Source organism: Triturus cristatus, chromosome 9 (assembly GCF_964204655.1).
Source record: "Triturus cristatus chromosome 9, aTriCri1.1, whole genome shotgun sequence".
Taxonomy (NCBI): Eukaryota; Metazoa; Chordata; class Amphibia; order Caudata; family Salamandridae; genus Triturus; species Triturus cristatus.
In genome coordinates, this window is record NC_140592.1 from 301,261,974 (window position 1) to 301,284,448 (window position 22,475).

A 22,475-nucleotide genomic window follows, 5' to 3' on the forward strand; every position below is an offset into this window, starting at 1 on the left:
ATCAATCAACACCAGTGTAGTCCTTAGACGACATGCCTAGCTACGCATTTCAAGCTTTAAGCAGGAGGTCCAGACTACCATTCTCTGTCAGCCATTCAACCAAGAACAGCTGTTTGGCCTGGCCGTGGACACTGCCCTTGAAAAAATGAAAAAGGACACTGAGACTGCCAAGTCCATGGGAGCGTTACAGTCTCCACAAACGCGTGGCTCCTTTTGGCGCTCCTTCTATAGAGGAGCCTCCAAAAACATGGGTGCAGACACCTCATCTACATTTAAAGCCACTACACAAACATCCCCCAGTAGAGGATATTTTAGAGGCGGATACAGAGGGAACAACAACAAAGGAAGTGGTCGAGGTAATAACACTCGTACCTCCCTTGTCACAAAACAGTGACTTTCCTTCGCTCACCCCAGACTATTCCACTCCAGTCGGGGGCAGACTAACACAGTTCCTACCTGTCTGGAATTCCATCACAACAGACAGGTGGGGTAAGACAAATTATCCAGTATGGTTACTGCCTGGAACTTACAGCTACCCCCCCCCCACACACACACACACACACACACACACACAGACACACCACCAAAACAGCGCCAAATGTCCGCAGACCATCTTGCGCTCCTCAAACAAGAGGTTCTCTCACTGCTTCAAAAGCACGCAATAGAGCCAGTTCCCTTAGAACATCAAGGAACAGGGGTCTACTCACTGTACTGCCTAATCCCCAAAAATGACGGGACTCTGAGACCAATACTCGGCCTCAGACCCCTAAATCTGTATATACACTCAGATCATTTCCATATGATCACTCTTCAACAAGTGCTCCCACTGCTGCAACAAGGCGATTTCCTTGCCACACTAGATCTGACGCCTACTTCCACATACATCCTGCTCACAGAAAGTACCTAAGGTTTGTGGAGGACGGACAACACTACCAGTTCACAAAGTGTCTTGCGGTAGTAGCAGCACATCTCAGAAGACAACAAGGCAACATATCTAGACGACTGGCTAATAAAAGCAAAATCATTCGACCAATGTGTTCTACACACTCACCAAACCATCCAAATGTTACACAACTTAGGGTTCACAATCAACTACCCCAAGTCGCACCTCCAGCCCTCGCATATACACCAATATCTAGGAGCAACAATAAACACCTCCACAGCTCTAGCATATCCCAGTCCAGCCAGGATAGCTAGTATACAAACTCTAATCACAAAATTTCAAAACCAACACTCTCTTCCAGCCAGAGTGTTCATGCAACTCATAGGCATGATGACATCTTGCATCTTCATTGTGCCTTATGCAAGACTTCAAATGCGTCCCTTACAGGAATGTCTAGCGAGTCAGTGGAACCAGGCTCAAGGACAACTTACAGATCTGGTGTTGGTGGACAGCTGCACACATCGCTCTCTACAGTGGTGGAACATAACAAACTTGTCCAAAGGGCGGCCGTTCCTTGAGCCTCTTCCACAGATAGTGCTGACAACGGACGCATCACTCAGAGGATTTGGAGCCCATCTCCTCGGACACACAACTCCGAGCAAATGGACCACTCAACAGAAAGTGCTCCATATCAATCACCTAGAACTACTAGCAGTATTCCTAGCACTGAAATGCTCCCAATTACATGTACAGAACAAGGCTGTCCTCATCCAGGCGGACAACATGACAGCCATGTATTACATACAAAAACAAGGAGGCACACATTCTCTGCAGCTGTCCCAGCTTGCACAGAACATTTGGAGATGGGCCATTCCTCAGAACATATACCTACTTGCAGAACACCTTCCGGGAGTTCACAATCAGATTGCCGATCTGTTAAGTCGACCGACACAGCAGATTCATGAATGGGAACTACATCCCAGAGTTCTACTATCCTTTTTCCAAAAATGGGGCCAACCAGACACAGATCTGTTTGCCACACACGAAAATGCAAAATGACCAGCCTTCGCCGCCAGGTTTCCGCACCCGCAGTCAAAAGGCAATGCAATATGGATGAACTGGTCAGGCAGATTAGCGTACGCTTTTCCGCCTCTCCCACTCATTCCACTAGTGGTGCGCAAGCTCAGGCAGCAATCTCTCAAACTGATCCTAGTAGCTCCCACATGGGTACGCCAACTGTGGTTCACAACACTACTGGAACTCTCACTAGTTCTACACCAAAAACTACGTCTCTCCCCGTCCTTAATAACCCAGAACCATGGAGAGATCAGACATCCAGATCCAGGTCAACTGGATCTGGCTCCTGAAGTCCTAGAGTTCGGTTACCTTAACCTTCTACAAGACTACATGAACATTATCAAAGAAGCCAGAAGACCTACAACTCGAGCTTGCTATGCTGCAAAATGGAAAAGATTTGCCATTTACTGCACTAACAATAATATACACCCACTGGAGGCCTCCATCCAGAACATCATTTGCTACTTACTACATTTACAAAGATGTAATTTAGCATACTCATCCATATGTCTGCATCTAGCAGCACTCACACCTTACTTACAAAATCGACAACACTTGTCACTTTTTAGAGTCCCTGCGATCAAAGCCTTCATGGAAGGACTTAAAAGAATTATTCCTCCCAGATTACCACCCTCTCCGGTGTGGAATCTAAACATTCTTCTTACTAGGCTTATGGGACCCCCATTTGAACCTCTACATAAATGCGAACTACAGTTCCTCACATGGAAAGTAGCTTTCCTTATTGCAATCACACCTTAGAAGAGTAAGTGAAATCCAGGCTTTAACCATACAAGAACCTTTCTTACAACTACATTGTAACAAAGTGGTTCTTAGAACAAATCCAAAATTCCTTCCAAAAGTAATATCTCCTTTTCATCTTAACCAGTCAGTGGAGTTACCAGTGTTCTTTCCAAACCCAGACTCTGTGGCGGAGAGAGTTCTTCACACCTTAGATGTTAAGAGCCCTCCTTTATTACATTGACAGAACTAAATCTTTCCACAAAACAATTGTTTGTAGCTTTCTCTCCACCACATAAGGGTAACCCCATCTCCAAATCTGGGATTGCTAGATGGATAGTTAAATGTATCCAAATATGCTACCAAAAAGCTAAACGCACATTAAAAGTTCCCCCTAGAGCGCATTCCACACGCAAACTAGGGGCTTCCATGGCATTCTTAGGGAACATTCCCTTAGAGGACATTTGTAAGGCAGCCACATGGTCTACAACACACACCTTCACTAAACACTATTGTGTTGATGTACAAGCAAAACAACAAGCTTCTGTGGGCCAAGCTGTCCTTAAAACTTTATTTCAAACCACTGCAACTGATACAGGTGACCACCTCTAGGGGAGATACTGCTGTATAGTCTATGCTAGTGTGTGATCTGCAGCTCATATGCCTCGAACGGAATATGCTACTTACCAGTATGCATCTGTTCTTTGCCTGTAGAGCTGCAGATCCACACACGCCCACCCACTTCCCCGAGACCTGTATCTGTTCCAGTTCTATCTTACGTAGATATACACACATGGACATCTCTTTTTCTTCTACTAACTCCATCATTTCCCAACATGGCAAAAAACAATCTAACGATGAAGTTGATGCCCATGCGCACTATCGTCCAAGGGAGGAGTCACCTCTCTCGTGACTACAAAGACTTCTTCCAAGACAAGAACAAGGTGCAAGCATCCGAGCCCAACACCAGATGGCGATCTACTATGCTAGTGTGTGGATCTGCAGCTCTACATGCCAAGAAAAGATGCATACTGGTAAGTAGCATATTCCTTCCTCCATAGGATAACATTGACTGTTCTTTTCTATGAAAAGTTTCTAAGTGTGGAGTTAGAAAATCGAAGAAATCCTTTAAAACTGTTACCAAATAACCAAAACACTTTTACTTACCTGTTTACAGGAAATGTCGCAGTGCAGTATCCAGGTATACTGCACTGTGTAAGAAAAGTAATCTGAAAAGTAACTTTTACAAAAATAATCTCAAGTGCATTTTTGATACAGTAGATATCCCAAATTGTGAAGCTGCTCTATTTAGGTTAACACTAAACCCCAAGTTCACTTTCTCAGGCCTTCTTATTTATCGTATGTATGCGAGGGGAAAGAGATCCTCATCCCTTACTCATCATATAATAAGCGAAAGCCTTCATGTGCTGGTTCTTGCCCAGAGACAGGGGGAGATGCCCCTTTCCCCCTAAATTGAAACGAGTTTTGCGATGGTGTGTCTGGGCTAGAGTTTGAGTTTCCGTTATTTGGGATAAAATCCAATTGATACAAGTAGATCCAGTTGATGTTTGTATTTTTTATTCTTATTGGTAGCTGCAAACGAAAAGGATGGCACAGCCAACACGTGTTTCGCCCCCTAATTGGCCATCAGGCCTGGGGCTTCCTCAGGGCAGGTGTTCAGGTAGTTCGGTATTTTAACGAGGGTTTATAAACCCGAAGAATTCTCTAGTCTCGGCTAATGCCAGGTACTGCTGTTGTCCAAGTTGCGGTTCTTCTTATTTATCGCCCTCCTACCCCCTGGGCCACATTCGCTGCCGGACCACCTCGCCCCTTTGATTATGAATTCTAACAACTTTTCACTGCTTGGGGATCTTAATCTACATCTGGACAATCTCTCCAACTCCATTTGTAGCAACTTCATTTCTGACCTTGCTGCGATGAACATCAACCTCTGTAATTCGGGAACCACACACAAAGCAGGCCACCTTCTCGACCCCATTTTCTCCAGCCTCCCCGACGTTCACTGCGCCCCTGCAATGCCCATCCATTGGTCCGATCACTTCTTATCGAGGTTCAACATCTCGATCCCTCTCACCTTTACTTCCCTGTTCCCTTCCCTCAAGACATCTAAAAGAGTGGAAAAAACTTGACTTGAACGATCTTAACCATGATCTTCGCTCGACCGCTCCCCTATCAGTTTCCAATGTGGATTTATTCTCCAAAAATGTACATAGTTGGCTATCTTGTGCTATTGATTCCTGTCTTCCCCCGACAAAGAAAAAACTTACCAACCACCGCCCTCCGGCCCCATGGTTTAATGACACTTTAAAAGCTGAAAATCTAGATGCAAAGCACTTGAACGTAAATGGAGGAGATACTATGCGCCTGATCTTAAAATTGCTTATATTAAATCTAAAAACTTCTACCATAACCTCTGTAAATCCACTAAGGCTCGCTTTGTTTCTAATGCCATTACAGCTGCTGCCAATTGCTCTAAGACACTTTTTGGCCTAGTTAAAAAGCTTGCTGTATCGGAGACCTTAGCAATTCCCCCCCCCCCCCCCCCCCCCCCCCCCCCCTCCCTCTGAACAAATGCCAGTGTGAAGATCTTGCTCACTTCTTTAGGCATAAGATAGAGAAGATTCATCTTGAGATCACCAACACTCACTTAAATAGTCCTCATTTAAGTAACCCCATACAGTTATTACCATCTACCATTACTCAAAGGGCTCCGCTCACCCCCCCCCCCCCCCCTCCCCCCCTGCTTGGTTGATCCGTCCCTTGATGAACTCTCCACAGTTCAGGTCATCACGGCCCCTCTTCTTGACTCCTGGCCACTTCTCAACATGGATGCATTAACAATCATATTAAACAAAGTAAAGTCCGGGTCTCCCAATGACCCTTTACCGCCCTCTGTACTTAAACAACTTAACCCCCCCCCCCCCCCCCACATGCACGTTATCTTAAATGTTTTAAACTCTTCCCTACGCGAATCTGCAGTTCCAGCTCAATGGAAACCCGCCATGGTGACCCCTCTTCTGAAAAAGCCCACTGCCGATCCCACCGTTCTCTCCAACTACCGTCCAATCTCCCTTCTTCCAGTTTTCTCTAAAATTCTGGAGAGCCATATTCACTTCCATTTCTCCCAGTTTGTTGAATCGAACAAAATTCTCCACCCTTCCCAATCCGGGTTTAGAACCACAGAAACTACATTGCTAGGAGTCACAGAGAGGCTCCGCCACCATCTTGATGGTGGGGAGACTGTTGCGCTCATTTTACTTGATCTCAGCGCGGCGTTCAACACTATTTCTCACCCTACACTAATCAGAACTCTGAGATCCTTGGGTATCTGCGGTTCTGCCCTGGATTGGATTATCTCCTTTCTGGATGGCCGTACTTTTCAGATCTTTTCTGCTACTGATAGCTCCAACATCCACCCATCCTCACGGGGTACCCCAGGGTTCCATACTCAGTCCACTGCTTTTCAACCTTTATGTTAGGCCTTTAGCGGACATCGCTGAACAAGCTGGCCCTTCTCTCTTTTCCTATGCAGACGACTCTTAGATCATCTTTTCTCTCTCTCACACAGACCCCAACTCTACATCTGGCTTACAACTGGGCCTCAGGAGTATCGCTACTTGGATGAACCAACACCATCTGAAACTTAACGGTGACAAAACCGAGGTCCTAATCCTGGGAAAACAAAAGGACTTCTGGGGCCCACTACATTGGCCTATCGAGATGGGTGCCCTCCCGCAGCCGTCGAGCCATGTTCGTAACCTTGGCGTCCATTTGATGATTCTCTATCCTGGCATCACAAAGCTGTCAGGGTTACGGCCATATGTTTTACCATCCTAAAATGGCTTCGTAAAATCATTTGGATGCTACCTTTAGCCACCCAAAAAACAGTGGTCCATGCCCTTATAACCTCACGTCTGGACTATGGTAATGTCCTTTTGTTAGGCGCCAACAAGGTCGTGACCTGAGGACAGCAGCTGGTGCAGAACTCTGCAGCTAGACTACTATGCAGAGTTCCCAGAGCTACTCATATCTCTGGCTATCTCCATGATCTTCACTAGCTCGGAGTGAAAAAACGCATAAAGTTCAAAGCTCTGAGCTTTATGTTTAAGATCAAATGGGGCTCAGCACCACCCTATCTGCAGTCTCTCGTCTGCCCCTATGTCCCGAATCGCCAGCTTCGCTCCTCAACTCTTGGAAAATTTACGGTCCCACGTTTCAAACTTGCCAGGATGGGTGGAACTTTTCTTATCTTGGCCCCACCCTCTGGAACACTCTTCCTCCTCCTATCCGCAAAGAAACTAATTACATTAGTTTTCGCAGATCCATTAAGAACTGGCTGTTCAACCAGTAACTTCCACTCTTGCCTCTACTACTTTGTATTCAGTCCGTTCAGGCCCCGGGAAACCCTTCTGGGGTAGCTGTCGCGCCATACAAATGCAATAATAAAATAAATATATAAAATAAACTTACATGATATTCTACTAAAACTCTTATTCAAAGTATATGTACTGTATTCTGAAAAGCATTGCATTATCAGTAACACTACTGTAATCAAATCAAAGTACATTTACAATTGCAATTCAAAAAGGTTTACAAACTGCATTACTACTGTGAAGTATGTATTGCTTACCTGTGCCAGGCTTACTTGGTTCTAGAAAATAAAATCCCTAAAAGAATACTTTTATACAAAAACAATTGGTCTGAAGTTCAGTCTTTGAGTGCATGAATTAATTTGCTGACTGAGTGTGTACAACAAATGCTAAACACTGTCCTCTGATAAAGCCTTGCTGCTCGACCACACTACTACAAATAGAGAGTAAGGTTCTATCTAACTTTTACCTATGCCAACCTTTGGGGTTCCACTGGACTCTCTACATACTATACCTCACTTTGGTATAGTATATACAGAGCCAGCTGCCTACAATGTCTATCCTCAAAGAAGCACACAGACTGCTGGCCTTCTACGCTGCAAAATGGAAAAATGTTGTCCAGTACTGAATTCCCTAGCACATAAACCCACTTAAACTTGCAGTTTAGGATATTGTCTTTTAACGTTTTCTTTTACAGAAATCAGATCAAGCTTACAATGTCATATACCTTCACTTAGCTGCTATTGCTTTCACTTAGCTGCTATTGCTTTCTACATGCAGATCAGGGAAAGTCATTCAAACACCATGTCATCAAAGCTTTCATTGAAGGACTCAAATGGGTTATTCCACCTAGGGTCCCCCTTTTTCCTGTCTGAAACTTTACCAGACTCATTGGGCCCCTTTTTGCACCCCTACATTTGCGCCCTTTACAAAGCATTTCCTGGAAGGTTGCTTTGCTTGTCACTATCACATCCTTAAGACGCGTTAGCGAGTTGTAGACCATCACCCTTCTTTCAAGTTAATAATGTCAGAATTGCCCTCAGAACTAACCCTAATTCCTTCCATCTCCACAAGACTATTTAGCCTCCATTTTTTTTTTTTTTTTTTTTTGTTGCTTCAGCCAAACTCTGTGGCAGAGAGGGTCCTTCACTACCCAGGATGTCAAGCGTGCCCTCATGTATTACATCCCTAGGACCAAGCCCTTTCACAAAACTCAGCAACTTTTTGTTCCTTTCGCCAAAGCTCACAAAGGTACGCACTTTCTAAAGAGGTCATGTCCAGATGGATTGTAATTTGCATCCAAACTTGCTACATTATTGCTAAAGGAAATTTTCCTACCTCTCCTAAATCTCATTCCATGTAGAAAAAATGAGTAATTATTGCTTTTCTTGGAAATATCCCAATAACTAATATTTGTAAGGCAGCTACATGGTCCACTCAACACCCTTCTACCAAGCACTACTGTGTGGATTTCTTAGCTTGCCATTAAGCAAGAGTTGACCAACCTGTTCGAAGAACTGTTTGTCTTCAGTATCCCCTGGCTTACCATCGCTTTGGGAAGTGGTGCTTTACGGTCTATGCAGAGCATGTGTATCTACAATCACCCATGCTACGAACAGAATATGCTAACCTGCAAGCATCTATTCGTAGCGCGTAGTGCTGTAGATTCACATGGTCATCCCTGGTAGCCTTTGATTGTTGCAGAAGAACATTTTTCACCTAAGCTTTGTATAAAACGTATTGCTTGGTCACCACACTTATCTAACACTTCATCTTTACACTTAACCGCTGGCCAGAAAACAATCTAACAATGGGAATGGTGACTATGCGCATTGCTAACTTATGGAGGAGTCGCTATACATTGTGACTCAAGATTCTGTAGAAACACAAGTTGCAAATGTCAAAGCCCAACACTAGATGGCAGGAGTGTGCAGAGCATGTGAATCTACAACACTACATGCTAGGCACAGATGCTTACACGGTAACTAACATATATCTTTACCACTCCATCTAATAAAATGAGCACCATCAATTTGGGAAATAGTAAACATTTATTCTTGGAACAATACTGTTTACAAAGTTCACAAAATGATGCCCTTAGCAATTAACACTCTGGGCTCGATGGCGCCTTATCAGCGCTTGGATGCCTACGGGTAGCTATGCGCTATACAAATGCTATTTAGAATGTAATGTTGACTTACAATCAAAATAGGAAGATGAACTGTAGATGACGCTATAAAAGTATTAATGTTTTGGACCATTACACAGGTCTGTTATTCAAGATGACAATATGTGCTAAAGCTGCCAAATAATTCATAAACAATGCTGAGCCGCTTGAAGATAAACTGATAGCTTTTATGTATTTCTTATGTGCCTGATGTGAGTGTTTGCTTTCAGGTTTGTGCAGTTAAATTTTACATTGATTAATTGGAATTTACATTCTGAATTGTCATAGTTTCTTCTATTCCTGCCTAGGATGTCTTTCAAAGTGACTCACACAAGACTTTTTACTTGTGTTTTCTTACCAGATGAATGGACATATTTGTAGTCTGTAATGTCTGTAGAAAAATGGTCAAAAAGTCAAGTGTGTGTTGTCGGACATTGCCTCTGAATTGTGTATTTTCTGTTTGGAAGTAGTAAGGCTCATTGCAGAACATTTGTACAGTGGTTGTGTGTTGTAATATGTGGTGACCTTGAAGAGAGCTAGAGTGTGTAGTCATTTAGGCAGATGGCAATATGGCTCTTAAATGGAATATATTAATCTTTTTATTTTTCCTGTATAAGGTGGTCTTTTGGCTCCAACTCCCTGCCCATAGCTGGATCTGTGGGAGTAGCAGTTGCTCGGAGGGGTCAGCGACAGTTCCAGATGCCTCCTAGAGCCATGCCTCCTAACCGAATGGGGTTGCTGAGCCCATCGGGGATTGCTGGCGTGTCTCCCAGGCACTCACTCACAAACCCAGCCGTGGGGAGCCAGGGACGACAGGTGAGTGTCTAAACCTCATTTAATAATGTAACACATTCCTAAATTGGTGGAGTCTGCAGCAGATGTTTTTCTTCCCAGCAAAACTATTGTGATGGGTTGTAAGAACAGAATGTCAACAGGTTTTTGATAAAGACTTCTAACTGCAGATTCCTCACTTTTTGAATATTCAACAGACTTCATAAAGAATCTGGAAAATCTTAAGCAGTACCCCTGCGTGCTGATGGCTGACTCAATGCCTACATTGCTCTGCTCTGAAGTGACAGCACAGCTCTTTTTATGAGTCACTCATGCGCGCTGACCTCGGGTCCTTTCTTTCCACGCCAACACATGCAGATTTGGAGCTTTGAGACTACTCTTTTGAATGCTTTTCTACTAATGTGCAAGGGAAAATGTCACCTCCAAAATCTACAGCTCCAAAATCTACAGGGTTCAAGCCCTGCGGCGAGTCTCAAACAGATTTTTTTAACTGACCCACATGTAGTTTGCCTGTGGAGCATGGTGTCAGACCATGACTACAAGGCCTGCAGTGACTACGCTTTGATGCACCCCAATGCTATTTGAGACCGGAAAGCAAAACGCTTTGTGGCAAGACACCTCAGGACTCCAAGGCACAGTCCAAGAACCGGCTCCTGTCCCGCTCCTGATGCACTTCCCACAACAGATTGTCCTAATCATCAGTTAAGTCCAAGAAAAAGGCCAAGATCTCAAAGTGGGGTCTCTGCCCGTCACGCTACATCTTCCAAGAAGGCACGAGGATGTCACCATGCATCCAGGTCGCTTTCGAAGTTCTACTTTAGAGACAGGTCCAACCCTTGCCCATGGCAACCTGAGCTTTCCTGGCTGGTGCAGACACCACAGAAAATTGGAGGATTTCATGAATCCATGCAAATTGTTCAGCGGGATTACACCTTACCATTTCTGGACACCCCGTCACGCCTTCCACCATCCTCAGACCAGTTGACAGAGTACCATCTCTTTTGCTGCAAAATGTACAGGCTCTTTTGGCCAAAGGAAATATAGAGGGGTTACCGGCGCCAGAAGCTGGTTGTGATGGTTATTCCTGCTACTTCCTGGTGCCAAAAAAGGACTGGGTTCTCAGTCGTCTTTCAGACCTTCCACCCTTTCAATGCCTTGTCTTTCTGCAAAAAGTTGAAAATGCTAACCATGGCCCAGGTTCTGTCTGCTCTCAACCCTGGAGGTTGGATTGTAGCACTGGACCTACCAGATGATTGTTTCCTCATCCCTGTTCTGCAGGCCCACAAGCGTTACTTATGTTTCATGATAGAGCACAAACATTTTCTTTTTGCTGGGCTCCCTTTTTGCCTTAACAGTGCCCTGAGGCGTGTACAAAAGGGATGGCGGAGAAAGCAACAGGTCTTCGGAGTTCGGGTGTCCTAGTCTTAGAAGACTGGTTGTTGAAGGCAGGCTCGCCCAGGCAGACATCACCCACCTCCAGACTACTGCAAAACTCCTAACATCCTTGGGGTTCACTATCAATGTACCGAAGTCACACCTGACTCCTTCGCAGATGCTCCCTGTGAGAAAGTGCCATCTTTCTTGCATGGTAAGCCCCCACTTTTTGATGAATTGCTGAATGTACTTTGAGTGTGCCCTGGACTCCTGACAATCGGGTGCCCAGGACCTATGTTCCTTCCCTAAAACCTAAATTGGCAAACCCTGGCCACATGTCAGCCCCTGGTAAATGGTACCCTAGGTACCCAGGGCCTTGTGACCAGGGAAGGCCTTTAAGGGCTGCAGCACTCATTGAGCCACCCTTAGAGGCCCTGTACCCTAACACACACACTGCCCTTGCAGGCTGAGTGTCTGGGTACCAGACAAAACAGTCAACATGGCACACATCCCTGTGTATCAAAGAACAACCTGAGCTAGTCAAGTTAAAAGAACCTAACCTAGGGGGATGGGAGGTGCCAGAAAACAACTCGATTCTGAAATACACCAATTACAGAAAAGGAAAAGATTGTCCTTTTCTTGAGTCCCCTCACTCACCAGGGTTTCCCCACGGTGACATGCTTCATCATTGGGGTCCTCCCAGTCCTCTACGGACTGAGGCGTGCTGCGACTTGCGAATTACGTAATTCGCAAGTCGCAGCACGCCTCAGTCCGTAGAGGACTGGGAGGACCCCAATGATGAAGCATGTCACCGTGGGGAAGCCCTGGTGAGTGAGGGGACTCAAGAAAAGGACAATCTTTTCCTTTTCTGTAATTGGTGTATTTCAGAATCGAGTTGTTTTCTGGCACCTCCCATCCCCCTAGGTTAGGTTCTTTTAACTTGACTAGCTCAGGTTGTTCTTTGATACATATACTGCTGGAGGGTGACCTAACCATCAACCTCTAATTCCCCCCTTTTTTTTGATAACACATCCCTGTGTACCATGCCCACAACCTACACTGCCCTGGCATACATCATCCATCTCTCTAGCTGGGTGCCCTATGCCAGTGGTGTGGGCACAAGAGCATGAGCCCTGTGGCCCTACAGTACCCAGGTCCATTCCTGGGCACTGTAAGTGCAGTGCTGCCATTTAAGAGTATATGGTGCTGGGAGCTCGTCAAACACTAACTCCACTGCACCATGATGGCAACACTGAAGACTGAGAAGTTTGGTATCAAACTTCTCAGCACATTAAACCCGCACTGATGCCAGTGTGGGATTTAATGTACAATGCACGACAGAGGGCATCTTAGAGATGCCCCCGGAACCTAACCTACAATCCACATCTTGTCTGAGGGGCTGCCTATGCTGCCACACAGCAGACCTGCTGCTGGACCGCTGGGTAGGGAGCCATCCGCTCTCCTGGGCCTGCAACAATGCACATCCTGAGCGAGGTGCTAGGTCTCCTCCCCCCAGGATGGGCAGGGGAAGCTTCAAAGGCATGCCGCCTTTGTGAGCTTCTCCAGGCCACTTGCTGTACTCCGCAGCTGGCCCCTACCGGTTCTAAACCCCTACTCTGGCGGGAAGACTGGCTGGAAACTCCAAGGAAGGACAGGGGATGTGCCAGCCCTGCCAACCCCACCCCTCAGGTGGGGGAGGCGAGGTGAAGCAGATCTCCGGGCCCTCGCCATCTTGAAGATGGGGAGCCCTACCCAATCAGGACTAGGCCACTGCCCCCGTACCACAGGAGAGTGGCAGGATAGGGGGTGTACCCACCCCAGGACAGGGACCCAGTGGTCCCTGCCCTTCACCTACCTGTAACGCCCCTAAATTTAGTGTTCGAGGCATATGAGCTGCAGATCACACACTTAGGACAAGATCACCATCTGGTGTTGGACTCGGAGGCTTGCAGGTTGTTGTTGTCTTCGGAAGAAGTCTTTTGGTCACGAGATAGGTGACTCCTCCCTTGGACTACAGTGCGCATGGGCATCCACTCCATCCTCAGATTGTTTTTTTCCGCCATTGGGTTCGGATGAAACTTTTCCACTCCTGTAGAAAACTTCTAAACCAAGCTTTTTGAAGAGAAAAACATTTATAATTTTCATCGATACACCTTTACTCGACATCGAATTAATCGGGCCGGTTCCGGCCGTCGACGCGGGCGATTAAACCTATCCGCGCCGTGAAGCCTGTGGCTCATGGAAAGGACGCCGTTTAAAAAATGCCCCCAATGTGGAGCAAAATTCCCACACAGTGACCATCACAAGGTCTGCAACCTGTGCCTGTCGCCGGAACACGACGAGTCCAGCTGTCCAGCATTCCGATCCAAGAAGACCATTCGGGATCGGAGAGCTCGACGCCATATCATGGCACACAGACCAGCTCCGGAACCAGAGGACATCTTTGATGAGGGCCCCGATGTCCCGGAAGAAAATTCCGAGGAACTTCACATTATATCAGAAGCAGACTACTCTGACAACCCCATTACTCCGGGGCAACGCGTGAGTACCGATGCCCCTACCCCAACCCCTCCAAAAAAGGCATTGGTCAAGACTTCGCCAGCTGGCCCCAGTCGCGACCGAAAACAACCTTCTGAAGCCCCGCCTTCCGGCTCGGCTCCGAAGAAATACAAGCCTTCAGGTGGCTCGGGCCCGAGCAAACATATTATTGTACCCCCAGCACCTTCGGCACCGAAGACGCAAGACCTCTCGGCACCAAAGCCGGTTTCGGCACCGAAACTATCGAGGCCCGTAGACAAGCCGGCACCGAAAGCTCCCAAGCTTAAAGTCTCCATTTCGGCACCGAAGCCTTTATCGGCACCGAAGCCTTTATCGGCACCGAAGCCTTTATCGGCACCGAAGCCTTTAATCGGCACCGAAGCCTTTAATCGGCGGCACCGAAGCCTTTAATCGGCGGCACCGAAGCCTTTAATCGGCGGCACCGAAGCCTTTAATCGGCGGCACCGAAGCCTTTAATCGGCGGCACCGAAGCCTTTAATCGGCGGCACCGAAGCCTTTAATCGGCGGCACCGAAGCCTTTAATCGGCGGCACCGAAGCCTTTAATCGGCGGCACCGAAGCCTTTAATCGGCGGCACCGAAGCCTTTAATCGGCGGCACCGAAGCCTTTAATCGGCGGCACCGAAGCCTTTAATCGGCACCGAAGCCTTTAATCGGCACCGAAGCCCTCATCGGCACCGAAACCCTCATTGGTACCGAAACAACCGGCTAAGGTCTATACTACACCTCATAAAGATTCTACCGATCACCCAAAACCTAGATCGGAACTGAAAAAATCGGCGCCAAAGTCTGTTCCTGAAGACCAAGAACTTTTCCACCCAGATCCAATGCAAAAAAGGATCTATATTAATCTAAAAACTGGACACGTCACTGCTGTGCCATGTAAGAAAAGGAAGCTAGACACAACACCTTCTCCTGCTCCTGTAAAGAAGGACTCCACCACTTCACCCATTTCTTCTTCCTCTCCTGTACGACCTCTTACCCCACCCCCCCGGCCTCCACCACCATTACCTCCACCATCTCCTTCACATACACCACCTCCACAGGATGATGATGACCTTAGGGGGAGGGGGGGATCCGGATGATCCTAATGATCCTTTCACAAATCCGGATATTGTACCATTGGACGACTGGGCTTACCCTCTGCCTGATGTACCTAATCCTACTACATACCCTTCCAAACCCTCACCTCCAGATGACCACCTCGGGTTTGGACAACTAGTACACAGAGCAGCACTTTACCATGGCGTCACCATGCACTCAGATGCACCCGAGGAAGACTTCCTTTTAGACACTTTTGAGCAGTCTCAAAAATCAGTTCAAATTTTACCTATGATTAAAGGGGTAATAAAACACGCCACAGAAGTTTTTAAGGACCCTGTACGGGCCAGGGTACTTTACCCTCGAATTGAGAAAAAATATAGACCTGCCCCAGAAGATCCTTCTTATATTAAAGGACAGCTCCCTCTGGATTCTTTGGTAGTTTCCAACGCAAGGAAGCGGGCTAACTCCCAAACAGGAAATACACCGCCCCCAGACAAAGAATCCAAACCATTAGAAGCCTCGGGCAAAAGAGTAGCAGCACAAGCAGCTAACCATTGGCGTATTGCCAACACACAAGCCCTATTGGCACGCTATGATAGGGCTCACTATGATCAGTTAGAAGATCTCATACAACACCTACCAGACCAATACAAGACCCAGGCAAATGACCTTGTACAAGAGGGAAAGCTAATCTCTAATGTCTCAATTAAATGTGCACTTGACGCCGCAGACACTGCCTCTAGAGCAATCAATACAAGCGTACTTCTTAGACGCCATGCATGGCTACGTATTTCAGGCTTTAAGCCAGAAGTACAAAGTACCATACTTAGCCAACCATTTAACCAAGAGCAACTGTTTGGACCAGCAGTAGATACTGCACATGAAAAAAGACACCGAGACTGCTAAGTCCATGGGAGCATTGCAGTCTCCACAGCCACGTGGCTCCTTTCGACGCTCCTTCTATAGAGGAGCATCCAAAAATATTGGAGCAGACACCTCCTCCACATTCAAAACCTCTACACAAACATCCCCCAATAGAGGATATTTTAGAGGAGGATATAGGGGAAACAACACCAAGGGACGAGGTCGAGGCAATACCAACACTCGCACCTCCCCCGCCACTAAACAGTGACTTTCCTCCACTCCCCACAGAACATTCCACTCCAGTCGGGGGAAGACTCAAACAGTTCCTACCTGTCTGGAATTCCATTACAAAAGACAAGTGGGTAAGACAAATTATCCAGTATGGTTAGTGCCTGGAACTCACAAATACCCCCCCGCATATACCACCCAAACAGCGTCCCATGTAGCCAGACGATCTTACACTCCTCAAGCAAGAGGTTCTCTCCTTGCTTCAAAAACACGCAATAGAGCCAGTTCCCTTCCAACATCAGGGCACAGGGGTATACTCTCTATACTTCCTAATCCCCAAGAAGGACGAGTCGTTAAGACCCACACTCAACCTCAGACTCCTAAATCGGTACATACACTCAGATCATTTTCATATGATCACTCTTCAACGAGTGCTTCCACTATTACAGAAAGGCGATTTCCTTGCCACACTAGATCTCAAGGATGCCTATTTTCACATTCCCATGCATCCTGCTCACAGGAAATAGCGAAGATTCCTGGTGGACGGGCAACACTATCAGTTTACTGTCCTCCCGTTCGGAGTGACAGCTGCGCCCAGAGTATTCACCAAATGCCTAGCAGTAGTAGCAGCGCATCTCGGGAGACAACAAATTCATGTCTTCCCATATCTCGACGATTGGCTCATAAAAGCCAATTCATTCAACAAATGTGTTCTACACACTCACCAAACTATTCAACTTTTACACAACTTGGGATTCACCATCAACTATCCCAAATCTCAACTACAACCCTCCCACATACATCAATATCTGGGAGCCACCATAAATACCTCCAAGGCCATAGCTTATCCCAGCCCAGCCAGGATAGCCAATATACAAGCTCTCACCTTAAAATTTCAATCCCAACACTCTCCCAGCGAGAGTGTTCATGCAGCTCATAGGCATGATGGCGTCCTGCGTCTTCATTGTGCCTTATGCACGACTTCAAATGCGACCCTTGCAAGAATGTCTAGCACGTCAGTGGAACCAGGCTCACGGACAACTTACGGATCTGGTGTTAGTAGACAGTCGCCCACATCGCTCATTAAAATGGTGGAACACCATAAACCTGTCCAAAGGGCGGCCGTTCTTAGAGCCTCTTCCACAGATAGTGCTGACAACCGACGCATCTCTCACAGGGTGGGGAGACCATCTCCTAGGACACACCACTCAGGGCAAATGGACCACTCAACAAAAAGTGCTCCATATCAATTACCTGGAACTACTGGCAGTGTTCCTAGCATTGAAGTCATTCCAATTACATCTAAAGAACAAAACTGTCCTCATCCGGACGGACAACATGACAGCCATGTATTACATACAGAAACAAGGAGGCACACATTCTCTCCAACTGTCCCAGCTCGCACAGAACATTTGGAGATGGGCAATTCCCCAGAACATCTACCTGCTAGCAGAACACCTTCCAGGAGTTCACAATCAGATTGCCGATTTGTTGAGTCGACAAACCCAACAAATCCACGAATGGGAATTACACCCACAAGTCCTACTCCCATTCTTTCAAAAATGGGGGCAACCAGACATAGACCTGTTCGCCACACACAAACTCAAAATGCCCAACCTTTGCTGCCAGGTTTCCCCACCCACAGTCGAAGGGCAATGCGATATGGATGAACTGGTCAGGCAGATTTGCGTACGCTTTTCTGCCTCTCCCACTCATTTCATTCGTGGTACGCAAGCTCAGGCAACAGTCTCTCAAGCTGATACTAGTAGCTCCCACATGGGCACGTCAACCCTGGTTCACAACACTACTGGAACTGTCTCTAGTTCCACACCAAAGACTGCGCCTCTCCCCGTCCTTATAAACCCAGAACCATGGAGAAATCAGACACCCCGATCCACATCAACTGAACCTAGCGATCTGGCTCCTGAAGTCCTAGAGTTCGGTTACCTCAGCCTACCACCAGACTGCATGAATATCATAAAGGAGGCCAGACGGCCTACTACTAGAGCCTGCTACGCTACAAAATGGAAAAGATTTGCCATTTACTACACTAACAGTGATATACGCCCACTGGATGCATCCATACAGAACATCATTTGCTACTTACTACACTTGCAAAGATGTAATTTAGCGTACTCATCCATACGTCACCACCTAGCAGCGTTAGCAGCCTACTTACAAAATCGACAACACTTGTCACTATTTAAAGTGCCTGCGATCAAAGCCTTCATGGAAGGTCTTAAAAGGATTATTCCTCCCAGATTACCACCCTCTCCAGTGTGGAATCTAAATATTGTTCTCACTAGGCTCATGGGTCCCCCATTTGAATCTCTGCATAAATGTGAACTACAATTCCTTACATGGAAAGTGGCATTCCTTATTGCTATCACATCCCTTCGAAGGGTAAGTGAAATCCAGGCTTTAACCATACAAGAACCATTCCTACAACTACATAACAAAGTGGTTCTTATAACAAATCCAAAATTCCTGCCAAAAGTCATTTCTCCATTCCATCTTAACCAATCAGTCGAGCTACCAGTGTTCTTCCCAAATCCGGACTCTGTAGCTGAAAGAGCTCTTCATACCTTAGATGTTAAAAGAGCCCTGCTGTATTACATTGACAGAACCAAAACTTTCCGCAAAACCAAACAATTGTTTGTTGCTTTCTCTCCACCACATAAAGGCAACCCCATCTCCAAATCGGGGATAGCCAGGTGGATAGTTAAATGTATCCAAATATGGTAAACAGACTCTAACAGTTACCCCTAGAGCGCACTCCACATGCACCTCCTGTGGCCAGCAACCTCACAAACCCTGGAGGACCTGGCTACCTTGTGACTGAGCACCTGGGTCTCCCACGAGCAGTGGCTCTGCTCAAAGCAAGTATCTAACCCCCTGGCACCAGCCCTGAACAGCGAACCCTGCACATTCTGCACCCGCCAAGCCCGACCTGTGCTGGAGTGGACAAAGACGCCAAGGACGTCCGCCCTGGCGACTGTGACCCCGAATCCGGCACCCAAGGACCTACCTCGACACTCCTGACGGCGCCTGCAGCCTCAGAACCAGGGACTCCCCCTACCGCGATCAACAGAGGGTAAGATTTCCTGACACCAAAAGGCACCCCTGTGCCAGACTCCTGGGTACATACCTATCCTCCAACTACCCAACTTCCCCCTTGAAGTGGTGGTGGCACCTGAAGAACCTTCGTCCCCGAGCTTGTAGCCTTTGTTCGTCCTTGACCTCTTCCATAGCAATCCATTGAGCTCCCGAAGGCTCAAAAGCACCCTGCACCCAGCCGCCCGAGTGGCCCTGGCAGTGCAACCTCTACTCCTACCTACTTCCCCATTTGCCTTCAGCAAGTGACCAGGAGCCCAGCTCCCACAGCCGCGTTGCCTGCTAGTCATCAGCCACCAACCAAGGTCCCCCTACCTCCCATAGGATAACATTGGGCCTAACTCACTCTGCACCCGGCTACCTCTGTGCCGCTGTGTGTGTAACAACTGTACTTAGCTGACCCTGGGAGACACCTGAGTCTATGTCCAGAACCTTAACTCTGCCAGTCGAGTACTTACCCAAAAGCCGATAACTCACTTCTGTAGTAGGGGATCTCTGTGTATAGTCATAATCTATGAATAATCCCCGCCCATGTGCGGGGACCCCGGAGCAATCAAAAATATCTCTTAAGCTGTCCCGCATTTGCAAACCTGCAAAGACACTTAAGAGACAGACAAAATAATACAGCCTAATCACCACAAGGCTGCACTGGCCAGCACTTCCTCTGAAGTGAACACAAAAGCCAAAATAAAGTTGAAATGTCATTTTTATTCACATTTGACATGTTCCTTTATTATCACACACTCCCTTCACCAAAATCCCTTTAAACAATAGAGAGGAAGGGGTGGACAGACAAGCCCTATAGGCTGTCATTATGTGTCTGCTAAAGGGATACCGTGCCTTTAAGAAACTCTCCAGAGACCCCCGGTATCCCAGGATGCACAGCCAACACAAGTTACTTTCAGTTCTTTTTTCCGGCTCCTGCTAGCAGGACCCTGGAGCTTGAGCTCTACCCTTTTGGGTGGTTTAATTGATTAAAATCGGATTTTTTGGATTAAAAGTGGTTTCATTCGACGTCTAAAGCCTTTGTCTACTACTGCCTGCAATCTGGAGCAGTTTTGGCCCACTCTCAGCATGGCTTTATTCGATAAATGCCCTGAGTGTGGGAGGAAGAAGGCTAAGACGGACCCACATGAGGTGTGTATCCTCTGCTTGTCGCCCTCACATGTCCCAGCTGCCTGTGACATCTGCAGCACCTTTTCGAAAAGGACCCTGAGGGACCGGGAGAAGACTCGCCTTCAGGGACAGGAGAAGCAGAGGACCGGTGAGACTTCAGGGCATGGAGGGTCCCATTCCCCCTCCTCCGCCCATGCTTCAGCCCCTGGAGGGACCTCCGGGCAGAAAAAGGAGCAGAAACGACACCTACCGGCTGGTAGGTCGCGTTCGACGTCGAAGGCGACGACGTCGAGAGAGAAGGCACCGGTATGTTCGCCGTCGATCCAGGGCTCTGGGTCGCGGCAGCCTCGGCGTTCGACGTCGAGGGAGGGGCCGGCGAGACCCGGGACCGGGTCGCCGTCGCAGGTGTCACGGTCGACGTCGACAACACATCGACGTCGTACCGAGCCCCATGGACTGCACTCGCCGCCGTCTACCCACGGCTCAACGCTGACCGAGTCGACGCCGAGATCCCGGCGCCCGCCGTCGAGGCGGAGGCGGTCGACGCCGAGACGCAGGTCGACGTCAAGACACCAACGATCGACGTCGAGACACCAACGATCGACGTCGAGACACCAACGATCGACGTCGAGACATCAACGATCGACGTCGAGACATCAACGATCGACGTCGAGACATCAACGATCGACGTCGAGATACCAACGATCGACGTCGAGATACCAACGATCGACGTCAAGATCGCAGCAGTCAACGCCGAGGCACCGGCGGTCGACGTCGAGACGCCAGAAGTCGACGTCGAGGAGACAGTCGACGTCGAGGCAGACACCCCGGCGACGGCGATCAAGGCGGGGCTCGACTCCGAGGAGGCATGGGTCGACGTCGAGGAGACTTGGTTCGACGTCGAGAGGACGATCGACTGCGGGGCGGCACTCGTCGTCGAGGGCGAAGAGACGCCGTTCGAGGTCGAGGTACAGTTCGACGTCCCAGACAATGGGGAATACGTCCTCGGTGATTACGATCTCCAGTCGGGGATCGGGGAGGCGCGGACGTTTGCCTTCGGTGGCTTCCCCGCGGGACAGGCCCGCCAAGAAGAGGAGAGTGGCCGCGAGCCCGGACAATGATGATGGGGGCTCTCCGGCTAGAAGTGATGGGGCTTCAGACCATCTGACCCCGCTGCGTACCCAGCGGCCTCCTTTGCCTCCGGTGCCCGACCTTCCACCGGCGCCTCCACCGGTGCCTGCACTGCCTCCTCCTCCTCAGCCTCCGCCTCTTCCTCCGCCTCCTCTTCCTCCTCCTCCACCTCCTCCGCTGCCTCTGCCCGTGCCTCAGCTGCCTGCCTCACCACCGCAGCCACCGCCTCCTCCCCCGAGGGTCCCTCACCGGCAGAGATCTCGCTCTCGCCCTCGCAGGCGATCACGGAGTAGGCGCAGATCCTCCACTCGCTCTGGACATGGTCGAGGGAGGTATCGGTCCCGTTCCAGAGGGTCGAGGGGCACGTACTCTCCGGGGGCTGGCAAGTATTCGCCCTCGCTGTCAGAGACGCCTCCTACCCGCGTCTCCCCAGTGGATGACATTGCCACGTTCCAGGAGGTGTTGCTGAGAGGGGCTGCGAAGTTGGGGATATCAGTGACTACCCCTATTCCCACTACGTCTGTGATTTTTGAGACTTTGCATAAAGTACATCTGTCGCGCCCCCTCCTCCCGCTGGTCCCAGGACTGGAGGAACCTGCGATGGAGGTGTTCTTAACGCCGGCTGTGGTGAAGCCGGCGCCCTCGAGACTGTCAAAGAAGTACATGGCCCCTGACTCGGATCCGGCGTTCCTCAGAGTGGACCCCCCACCGGATTCTGTTATCGTGGCGGCGGCTCGTAAGCAACACTCTACGACGCCTTCCTCCACGGCTCCCCCGGATAAGGAGAGTCGCAAAATGGACTCCTTGGGGAGGAGGATGTGCTCCACGTCGGCTACTACAAGGAAGGCCGCTAGCGCCTCCGCTCTGTTGGGGCGCTATGACAGGTCTCTTTGGGACTCCCTGCAACAGTTCGCGGCCTCCCTGCCCAGAGACAAGAGGGAGGATTTTCAAGAGGTGCTGAACGAGGGCATGATGGTCTCTAATCAGATCATCAGTGCG

The 22,475-nt window shown here is 48.4% G+C and overlaps 1 protein-coding gene across 1 annotated transcript in view; it reads left to right on the forward strand.

Annotated features, from left to right (window-relative positions):
- The window catches only part of LOC146797775 (protein Smaug homolog 2-like), an 898,446-nt gene that overhangs the window by 506,241 nt on the left and 369,730 nt on the right, over positions 1 to 22,475 (forward strand). Inside the window, exon 8 of the mRNA XM_085627650.1 lies at positions 9,874 to 10,072. Coding sequence (XP_085483776.1) covers positions 9,874 to 10,072 — 199 coding nt within the window. The remainder of the gene's footprint in view (positions 1 to 9,873; positions 10,073 to 22,475) is intronic.